This window comes from Monodelphis domestica, chromosome 7, assembly GCF_027887165.1.
Source record: "Monodelphis domestica isolate mMonDom1 chromosome 7, mMonDom1.pri, whole genome shotgun sequence".
NCBI lineage: Eukaryota > Metazoa > Chordata > Mammalia > Didelphimorphia > Didelphidae > Monodelphis > Monodelphis domestica.
This window is the reverse complement of record NC_077233.1, coordinates 149,425,948-149,437,276: the sequence shown is the minus strand read 5'-3', so window position 1 is coordinate 149,437,276 and position 11,329 is coordinate 149,425,948. Positions and strand designations below refer to the sequence as shown.

At 38.5% G+C, this 11,329-nt stretch overlaps 1 protein-coding gene across 2 annotated transcripts; it reads right to left on the bottom strand.

The window, feature by feature from the left end:
- Positions 1 to 267: 267 nt before the first annotated feature.
- On the bottom strand, positions 268 to 10,265 carry NDUFAB1 (NADH:ubiquinone oxidoreductase subunit AB1). Of its 2 annotated transcripts, none has more exons than XM_016424101.2 (5): positions 10,032 to 10,265; positions 3,080 to 3,202; positions 2,103 to 2,190; positions 1,237 to 1,350; positions 268 to 413 (listed from the first exon to the last, which is right to left on the bottom strand). In XM_016424101.2, exons 1-4 carry the CDS (start codon positions 10,197 to 10,199, stop codon positions 1,259 to 1,261), a joined length of 471 nt encoding a protein of 156 aa, XP_016279587.2. In that variant the 5' UTR covers positions 10,200 to 10,265; the 3' UTR covers positions 268 to 413; positions 1,237 to 1,258. The 2 variants fall into 2 exon arrangements, with proteins under 2 accessions (XP_016279587.2, XP_007499126.2); XM_007499064.2 differs by having other exon boundaries at positions 268 to 460; positions 10,032 to 10,256.
- Between the last annotated feature and the right edge of the window lie 1,064 nt (positions 10,266 to 11,329).

The following is an 11,329-nucleotide window of genomic DNA, read 5'->3' as shown; positions in this document are numbered from 1 at the left end:
TAGTCTTAATTCCAAAAGAAAATGAAACTGTACAACTAAGAAAGTGATTTGGAAGCAAAACCTGTATGTTTATTCAGAGAGGGATGGTTATACTAAAGAGAAAACATGAGGGTGGGAATCAGTAATTCAAATAATCAACTCCAGAAAAGCCACTTTATCAGACATAAATGTTCTCTTAACAATGAGATGTCTTTTAAAACGTAGAAATGGATCAACATAAAGGCAGCATTCTATATGCAAAAGAATCAAAGAATCAAGGCCTGAGAATACTGATTTTATGTATTTATTTTTTAAAGGCCAACACATATTTAGACAACTTAAATATAGTTCCAACAGAAATACTCCGACAAAAGCAGCAACGGTCTCATAATGTGTTCTCACATTCAGACACTCGCTGGGATCATCCGAGTCCTCTGGGTAAAAAAGGATTGTCAGTTAAAAATGAAAAATTTTCAGCAATCTAGAATGAAAGAACAGTATATATGACAGGGCCTAACGAATTAACATTAATAATCAGTCATAAACTAATATTCTGCTTGGTAATAAAAGCTGACTTTTATATAGTCCTTTGATGTTTACAAAATGCTTTATATACATTCTGATATGATCCTCACAACAACCCTGTGAGGTAGGTATTTTCTACATCATCCCCATTTTATAGCTGAGGAAAGGCATGAAGAGGTTAAAAGTAACTTGCCAATGGCAACAATGCTAGTCTCAGTATTGATGTTTGAGCCCATGTCTCCTGGCTGCAAACTCAGAACAAATATTTTCGTAATCTAAATTAACAAAGAGAACAGGGACATTTTTTTTTGGCTTTGTATTCCCTGTATCTAATACATTCCCTTGTACAAAGAAAATACACAATGTTTATTTAATTTAATTACTAGCATCACCAAAGCTAGAAATCTTAACACTTCACTGAACTTACAAAATGTTGACAATGGAAGGGACCTTATAGATCAGCTAATTCAATTTCCTAATTCTACAAATGTGATGGCTGAGATCCAAAAAGGGATGATGACTTGCTCAATATCATACATCGAGTTAGGGAAAAAGTCAAGACTAGAACCCAGGTTCTTAATTCCTAGCCAAGGGCTCTTCCCATATTATAGTGGTGAAAATGCTCAGTAGACATTTACATTTATTCCAAGTCAGACTCTAGTTTTATGTGGAAAATGTACATATAGATTGATTACATGGAAAACCATCTTTAATAGAAAATAAATTACTTACTTGATTTTTTTTAAAAAAGACTTTATTCATACACATCTTTCTTATCTGCAATGTAATCTACAATCTCTTGTGGACACATTAACTTTTCTGCATCTATGTCAGGAATTTCAAACCCTGAAACAGAAAGAAAATGGATTATTACTGTGTTTTGAGAAATTATGTATGAGATGAATACAGAGAAACTTGGAATCTATATGAACTGATACAAAGTGTAGTAAGCAAAGCCAAGAAAACAAACATATACAATTATAGCATGTAAATGGGAAAAAACAATCACAGAACAAAAAAAAAACAAAAAGTAAAGGTTACAAAATTATAGAGAGCAAGCTTGTTATCGCTTGAATGAAGAGATGTGAAGACATTCCCAACCAACCCCTTCATGGAGGTGGGAGATCCACAGGTGTTAATTCTACTACACCTGTTTTTCATCATTTCATTGTATTATCAGTTGCAATTATTTTTTTTCTTTCTTGAAAAATACTATTTGTTATATGAGATGGCTCTCTGGGAGGAGGAAGAATAAGAATCCTGGGAATAACTATAATGATGTAAGAAATTGAAGACATCAATAACAGTATTTTTTTAAATGAATGCTCTTAATTATCAGCACAAAACAAAATAAACTTTTTTCATTTTCCATTTCTTGCTATTTTAATTTTTTTTTGCAACATAGATAATATGGAAATATTTTACACGCCTTTACCTATATAATTAATATATTGCTTGCTTTCCCAATGGGTGAGAAAAAAGCAGGAGAAAGGGAGATAAAGAATTTAGAATTCAAAATTTTAAGATGTTGGCAACTGCATATTCAAATGACAACACAAACCATGACTTGAAACACATTACAGTATATAGTTTATTACCAAATTCATCTTCCATGGCCATTATAATTTCTACTTGGTCCAAACTATCCAAGCCCAGGTCTTTCATGAAGTGGGAAGATACTGAAAGCTGGGAAAAATGAAAACCAAAACACAGTTAGCATGGGATTCTGCGCGTAAGGGTGTGTGTTTGCTAAGAGAACCAATCTAGAATACAGTTTTCCTGCAACAAAAACATGGGGTAGCATGTGTCAAACACTATATCAAGTATACCCCACCCCAACATTGTTGCCTCAACATAACATCATTGATTTGATACTTTATAACAAAACTATTATTAGGTCAAGAGACCCCAGGGTAACATTGTTCACCTGATCCTCAAGGATCTGAATTTGGTGGCAGGAACTAGCAGCTTTCTCAATGATGTTAACCTCTAACTTGTCTGCTTATAACTTTGTTCCTAATTATTTACATAAAGTCATGATTTTGCAGGATATAGATAAAAACTAATTCTAAATGTGCTGTTACTTTGAAAACCTAAAGATGCAAAGTGAAAAACATCTCTGAAGATACTTCTGGGGAAATTTGATTTCTGATATACTGACACCAACCTCACTGGCATGTCCATAAAAAATTACAGGTTTGGTTTTTTACAGAGGCAGCTACATGGCTCAGTGAACTGAAAGCTAAGCCTAGAAACAGGAAGTCCTGGGTTCCAATCTCAGACATTTTCTAGCTGTGTAACCCTGGACAAGTCACTTAATCCCCACTACCTAGTCCTCATTACCCTTCTGTCTTGGAACCAATACTTGGTATCTATTCTAAGATGGAAGGTAAGTGTTGTCTTTTTTAAAAAATCAAGTCCTAAGAGTGACATTTGTTTTCCTCAATTATAATGGCTTTTTTTTTTCAGACTAAAGAATCTTCAAATTTGAAATGTTTCTAATAATCTTAACCATGGTTTAGTTATTAAAACAGTCAACATCCCAAGAGATGATTTCCCCAAATATATCAATTACCTTTTCTGGATCAATCTTATCATATAGTTTCAAGACATAGAGGACACGGTCCTTAATGCTCTCCAGTGTCAGAGGGGGCATGTCGCTATACTGGCGGCCCAACTGTAGGAATATCCCTGAAACCTAGAGCAAGGGAAACAAGCACAGCAAACTCACTGAATACTGTCTTTGAAATGAACTACTGGAAAGTCACAGACGCACACTCTCTTTCACTAAGGTGTTAGGGCTCTTTTCTTAGAAGCCTAGGCTGTTTGTAACATTTATAACTAGCACCAAGGAGACACACTAGTAACACCTCACAGGTCCAGAGCTTTAGAATCTGTAATGCATATTCCCCATAACCACCCTGAAAGGTAGAGCAGTGCAAGTATTATTAAGACCCAACTTACAGAGAAGAATTTACATAAACTGGCAGAGGTTAGTATCACATTATCAAAGACCAGCAGAGCTGAAAAGGGAGCTCCTAAGTCACAGAAAAGGAAACTGAAGCCCAGAGAGGGGAAGATTTGCTCAAAGGCCCACACTAAGTTTCTGGCAGAACCAAAGTTACTTGGCTGTTAGTCCAATGTTCATTCCACTACGACTGGCTGCTTCTCATAAGAAAGGGAGACATCATCATGAGGCCATCCCATAGACAACAGCTACAATGCAGAAATAAGAGGATGTTCATGCTATTCATTTATATCATGAAGATTATTTACCGAACTCTTTTCTGATAAAGGGTCATACTAGACATAAAAAAAAATGTAAATAAGTCACCCATGATATTGCTATCCTCCATACCTACCAATAAAACAGCCTTTCTCAGCTTCCATCCACAATAAATTTTTAGCGGGTCCATTAAACTTTTATTGGGGCAGCAAAAGGACCAGGACTGGAATCTGAAAGACTCATTCTGAATTCAAATATGAGCCTGGACGTTTACTGGCCAGAGTTTGTGGGTTCAAGTCCCATGTGGAGCGAACAATTTTTGGAGGGTACTAGAGCAGTAGATCTGGTGTCAGAAAGACCCGAGTTCAAATCTGAACTCAGACACTCACAACTGTGTGACCCAGGCAAGTCATTTAAACTGTTTGCTTTAATCCACTGGAGGAGGATATGGCAAACCACGCCAGTATCTTTACCAAGAAAACCCAATACATGATTACAAAGAGTCAGACATGACTGAACAACAAAATAATTTTTACTTCCAAAATTCCCTATCTTCTTATATCCCATTAACTTTTTATTTTTTAATGGCAGTTCTTTCTTTCCATGTCACACAATACCCAATCCTGGCTTCCTCCCCTTTTTTAAAGCTATTGATTCTTCCATGGCCTTCACAGACTGAGCTAAGAAGAGGACAGAGCAGGGAGCAGGAAAGGATTCAGATATCTCTTTATTACCAATATTCTACCAGTGAGAAGGGCTGCCAGGGCCAAGGGAATCATCACTAAGTGGCCAGGCTACCAATGGCAAGCTTCTCTGAACTTAACTAGGCTGGTCCTTAAAAGCAGACTTGGGTTATGATCTGCACAAAAAAACAAAACAAATAAATTTAAAATGTTTGCTGTCCACAATTTGACATGCAGTGAGATGGTCAATGTATCTATTAGTACATTTAAATTGCTTATGATAGTCTAAATGGACAAGTTGGGTCTCAAACAGAAAAATTTCATGGGAATACTACTATCTAGAATAATTTTGACTTGGGAAACGGCTACTACATTCACTAAGAATCAAATTCTCTGCCTCCTTTATACTTTAAAAAAGTGACTGCAAGGAGTCCTATTGGTCTTAGCCTTAATACAATGATGTTTCATTGCTGGCACAAATCTTAATACCTAACTAGTTTTCAGGGACTTGGCACAACATCCATATACATTTACTAAGCATCTGCTACAAAAATAATAACAGCTTATATTTATATAGCACTTTCTAAAGTACATTCCTCAAAACCACCTGTGAAGCAGATAAATAGGCATTGTGATCTTCATTTTACAAAGTAAGAAAATGAGTGATCTGCCCTTGTCCCATAACTGGTAAGTGGCAGAATTAGAACCTGAAGCTTCTAACCCTCTACTCTGCAAATCACTGTGCTATAACCTAAGGAAGACATAAAGGTGTACATGCTCTGACCAACTTTCCACACATTCTCAAAAGTTTATATAAGGGGCCCCATCACAAGCAGGCTGTGGTGCAAAAGGTCATTTGTATCAATTTAGAACACTTTCGCACAGAAATACTATAAATGGTGGTTGGACTGGCCCTGTATTAGCAAACCTATAACATGGATATCGGAGGAGGCTGCTCCCCTCCCCCTCTCCATCATGCCTGAGGACATTTCTCACATGCCCCACTCCTCTGTCCAGCAGCATAATGGGAGCACTTCCTCCCTCCACTGTCTGGGGTAAGGGGTGGGGTTCACATGCAGTGTGAGGGTTGCAATTTGGGCACTCAATCTCTTAACAGGTTCACCATCACTGGCCTAGGCTAACTCAAAAAAGTCTAGTTAATCCATAAACTAGCTGAAGTATAATACATCTATATATGATGAAAAACTATAAAACATGATGATGTGAATCCTGATGATATGTTGCATCCCCTTGGTTCCTGGCTGGGCCTGATATATGGGTATCCAATGGTTAAGGAAGAGTCCAAATGATTTAATGAAGAGAAATGTATCCTCACACACAACATGTAGTGAGTTTGAGGGCAAGGAGGTCTCCAAATCAATGAAAAAGTCAGAACTACAGTTCTATTCTCCCAGATCCAGTAATGGTAAAAGGTGGTATTTGGACAGAAGCCTTGGTGTCAGCAGCAGCTGTCACCTACTTAAATCACTGGTGAGGATGGAAATTTGAAGTGGTGGCAGTTTTCTCATAGTTCAGAGACACATCAAAAGGGAACTACATGCATTGAGGGGTTAGTGCTAGACAGACCACAAAGTCAGACAGGCCCTGGCATTATCTAGGGTCCAGACAATAGGGAGCTTTGATAAGAAAAAGAGGCAAGGGAGATGGAAGCTTAACAAGGACCACATGGCAGAAATCCAGGGAAAAGAGAGAAAGAGCAGTATGGCAGAAGGTCATAGGCACCAAGAAGTAAAACAGCTCAGTCACAGCATTAAATAGGAGTTCAATTCTTGTAACCCATTATTCTCAAGCCAGAAGAAAAAAAATTAATTCCCTGACAATTCCAAGTCACTTATAACTCACACTACCCTAAGTCTGAAAGACTGTATAAAGTCCTTAAAGAACTTAACTTTTTGCTAAAAGAAAAATTTTAAAGGAGAGAAAAACAGTCCTTTCATAGTAACATTATACTATACTAGTCACTAACAATAATCTAACAAAATTAATAACTCCTCTTCTTCTTAGGAATACTGCCATACTTGAAAGTTGTATTGTATTGTGTATTGTATTCTGCACCTAACCAATGTACTTACCTTGTCCCATTCTGCATTACTATTATTTATGTTGTATACCCAACCCTGTCTACTAAACTAAGCTCTTTGGGGGCATGGATCACATTTCTTTATCTCTACATCTCCTCGATATTCAACAGTTTTAAATAAATAAGGGATTTGATTAATGTTTGTTGAATTGAACAATCCCTCCAAACCTTACCTTCTGTCTTAGAATCAATACTAAGTATAAGTTCCAAGCAGAAGAGCAGTAAGAGCTAGGTAGTTGGAGTTAAGTGACTTGTCCAAGGTCACACAACTAGTAAGTGTTCTAAGTCACATTTGAACCCTAGAACTCCCTTTTCCAGGCCTGACACTGAGCCACTTAAATGCCCTTGGGAAATTTTAAAGGAAATCTCTTAATATTTTCAAAGTCTTTAGCAACTAATGACACTTCCTTTTTATTTTATCTAATTTCAATTTTAAATGTATTATTATTCTTTTTCTGGAAAATGCATATTATTAGCACAATTCTGACACTTAACTATCATAACTAGAGTTGTTGCTTAACTCACAAATTAAAGAAGGGAAAAGATGAGAGAATGTTAAGAGAATCTGAAAAAAAGGTGGGGGTCAAAAAAAGGAGAAAAAGAACAGGGGACATAGGAGGGAATACTGGCACAGGGGATAAAATGCTGGGCCGATTAGTCAGGAAGACCAAATTCAAATCCAGCCTAAGACATTAGCTGCATGACCTTCATAAGTCACACAACCTTTGTTTGAATCTGTTTCCCATCTATAAAATGAGAATAGCAGCACCTAACCCTTGCAAGGTTGTTGTGAAAATCAAACTATATTTGTAAAGCACTTAGTACAATGCCAGGTACACAGTGGGCACTATATAAATGCTTATTCTCTTCCATTTTCCCTTGAATTGTCAGCTTTTAAAAATTTGACTATTTTAATAGAAATCTTTTGTAAATGCATTATATTCCTCACAGTATTCTTTTTTTTTAAAACCCTTACCTTCTGTCTTGGAGTCAATACTGTGTATTGGTTCCAAGGCAAAAGAGTGGTAAGGGCTAGGCAATGGTGGTTAAGGGACTTGCCCAGGGTCACACAGCTGGGAAGTGTCTGAGGCCAGATTAGAACCTAGGACCTCCCCTCTCTAGGCCTGACTCTTAATCCACTGAGCTACCCAGCTGCCCCCTCTTCACAGTATTCTTAAATAGAATGCAATAACCACAACTCCACCTTTTGATGATCACTTAGGATCATTACAGTAAACAAAGAATATTATACGGTAATACAATGATTAAAAGTTCAATGGTCTGCTCCATGGCTGGTGTTTTTGTTTAATTTTTTAAGTTCCTATTTTCTATATTTTCCAGGTGTTTTCCTTTCAGTTACTGTCAGCTGCTACTTCTTTCTATTATCAGTATTCCTGCATTCCATTAGTAATTCCTCTAAGCTCCTGCCTAGTAAAAAATCAGATCATGAGGATTATCATCTTAAGTAAAATGCATGGGCTTTGTGAAATCTATTTTATTTGATCCTCCTTCATTTTGGCCCTGTTCCATAGAGTCAAGAATGATGTATAAGTGGCTTCAATGTCTACATTTTACAACAATGATTTACCTGAATAATTTTGACTTGTTTTCCAAAGATAATTTGAACTACTTTTGAAGTCACTGTAGGTCATTTCCAAGTCTTTCTATGAATCACAGATTTAGGGAATATTTTTGCCAAGATGTGTGATAAAAATAATATCAGTGACACTGATGACACTAAATTGTGTTATTTACTTTTAGGAAGGTGTTCAAATATTGTGGATATGTATTTACTCTGACAAACTATTTTAGCCAAGAAACATACATTTCAAAAATAATTTAGGCAGAACTGTCTCTCCAAACCTATGGGAACTATTTCCTAAGAATACATGGTCATAATTACTATTTAAGAACAAATACTGTTACTTAGATGTTCACTAACCAATGGTATTGATAATCCTAAATTCAACATATCAATTATTAGAACAGGGACAAATCACAATTTCAAAATTAGAATGAAACTCTAGCAGTAAGAGCCCAGGAACACAATTACTCACCAACAGAAAAACACTAGATTAAGGGTGAGGGCAAATGAGTTCTAGTCTGCTGCTGACCAATAGTATATCATTTTGCTTCTATGTGCCTCAGTTTCCCCATCTATAAAACAAGTTTAAATTATTTGATTCTAAAGCTCCCTCTCTAATATTCTAATCCAGCCAATGTTTTGAGACAATTCTTAAATTAACCTAAGTGTTCCTTGAGGGCAAGTCACAGGGTGAACTCACCAGATACAATATACAATCAGGAATGTGCTACCTACCCTCCACAACTAGAAAGGAAGTATGTTCTAAACTACAAAAAGGGATATGTGTTCAAAAGAAATCTTTTCCCATGGAACAACTTTCTCCAGCAGCCTATCCCAATTATTATTCCTAAAGCACATCCAAGGCCTCATTTTTCTGGAAACTAGGAAAACAATTCCCCTTCCCCTTTACCTCCTCAAATCTGGATAGGGTGCTTCTTTGTGAGGTAGAGGAAAGCCCTACATTGTAAGTCTCCCCAAAGAACTGCAAAGATGCAAATAGCCTTGGAGCTCATCTACTTCAACCCCACTGTTTTAGAAAGCAAGTGACTTGCAAGAGCAGCTGGGACAAAATTCTCCTGCCTCCCAAATGCTTTTTCTCAAGGTGCCAGATCAAATTATCCTCCATCTGCTTGAACATCTTCAGCAGTGGTCAACTTCTGTACAGCTCTAACAAAGTCAGTGAAATGAAGTAGGAAAGGGGATCAGTCTTAGGAGTGAGAAGGCAGGAATTACATCCCGAACCCTGACAATTATTCTGTGATCATGAACAAACCACTTCAATGAAATTCTTCAAATATTCCAAAGGATGGGGGCGAGAATTTCCTCCCAGTACACAGACCAGGGCCCATTCATGCCTGACCATTAGGGGGAGAGGACTCGGAGGGTATCCATGTCCTCCTCATCAATTCGCCACCCTAACAAAGTGTTGGGGACCTTCCTCTAAATCTCTCGACATTGAAAAGGCAGATGACCAAAATAAAAATGACCTTGCACTACTCAGTTCATGCGGCTGTTGAGAGGAAAGCACTTTGTAAATCTTAAGTGTGAGTTATCAGCATCTCCCAGGTCAGGGGTTGTCCACATAGTCTCTCCTCCATCCCCTCCTTCCTCTCGCTCTGGTCCCAGGAGTTCTGCCCTTCCGAACCCGAAGGGATCGAGAAAGGCCGGGAGGCCCAGGGCAGGGGTTTGGGCTGAGGCTCTGCCAAAGTAAGAAGCCTCGGAGGCCCTTGACCTTCGAAGGCCTTTGAAACCTGAGCCAGCCTCTACTGACACTAAAAGTCCCGGACTCAGGTGCTGCCCAGTCAGACCAGGTAAAGGACCTCTCCCATGGCCCCCGGGCACGACCAGGCTGTGACCCCTGCGGGCCAGGCAAAGTCACCACCGCCCGCCCTCTCGCCCGTGGGCCCGCCTGCCTTGCTCCGCCTCCCTCACCTGTGTGTGTGCAGGGACCGCTACCGCTCTCCTCCATCGCCCCGCCGCCACGCACGGAGCCGAGCCGAGCGGTCGGATCAAGGCGAGAGCGGGGCCCCGAGGCCGGGACGGCGGCGCCAAAGCCGCGGGCAGGCTGCGGACACAGGCGGAGAGGACACGGGCCGCCATGGCTACGCTGACCCAGAGTGCAACGCGCCCTTCGACGCAAGCCCCGCCTCCCTTGTTCAGAAAGGAACAACGAGAGGAAGAGCCTAGAAGTGCCAACTCAAGGGACCCTTCTAGCCGCCAGGCAGCTCTCTCGAGTCAGCGTCCTCTGGTGGCCAAAGAAGGGGAGCCCGTGTTCTGGATGACAAGACTAGGGGAAAGGAATGGGAGAAACCTGAGACTTCCTTCCTAGCTTTATGTGTGGTTCATTATATGGTCTGTCTTGAGCCAGCCCTGAACAGGATCACAAATTTCAGAATTGGAAGGACCCACAAACACCCTGTATCTAAATAAACATGGATCTAGGAGAAAAAATTCCTTTAAATGTAATGAAATTTAATGTGGATATGAAGGATACCAAGAAATCTGGAAAATTTTTATGAAATAATGCAAAACAAAAACAAAAACAAAAATCAAAGCTAGAAAAATGGAACTGGAACAACAACATACTAGTTTGCCATCCATAATATGAAGAAAAGTGAATGAGAATGGAAGGACACAGATTGAGGGCTTGGAATTAATCAATCAATTGCCAAACATTGATTAAATGCTTATAATGATTCAAGCACTGTGCTAAGTGCTGGATATAGAAAAAGAAGACAATCTCTGTTTACAATCTAATGGGGAGATAACATGCAGAAAAAGGAATAGGATACTTTATGCCTTGTAATTAATTAATTTAAATATAAATAGGTCCTAAACAGTTTTAGACATTGAAAATCTAAGATGAAGTTTCTTTTTTTTCTGCTTCAATATTTTTAAAAAATATTTTCCTCTAAGGGGCAGCTGGGTGGCTAAGTGGATTGGGTGCCAGGCCTAGAAATGGGAGGTCTTAGATTTAAATCTGAACTCAGATACTTCCTGGCTGTGTGACCCTGGACAAGTCACTTAACCCCTACTGCCTAGCTCTTACCACCCTTCTGCCTTGGAACTAATATGCGGGATTGATTCTAAGACAGAAGGTAAGGGTTTAAAAATATTTTTCCCCGTAATTACATGTAAAAACATGTTTTTGACATTTTTAAAAATAAAAATTAAATAATAAAAATTAAAATAAAAAAAATAAAAAATTTTAACATTCATTTTTTTAATTT

Coding starts and splice junctions, on each gene's coding strand:
- NDUFAB1 (XM_016424101.2), bottom strand. CDS start 10,199: ATGGCGGCCCGTGTCCTCTCCGCCTGTGTCCGCAGCCTGCCCGCGGCT. Junction 3,203..10,031: donor CGGTCCCTGCACACACACAG/GTGAGGGAGGCG, acceptor CCCTTGCTCTAG/GTTTCAGGGATATTCCTACA. Junction 1,351..2,102: donor GGCCATGGAAGATGAATTTG/GTAATAAACTAT, acceptor TTTCTGTTTCAG/GGTTTGAAATTCCTGACATA.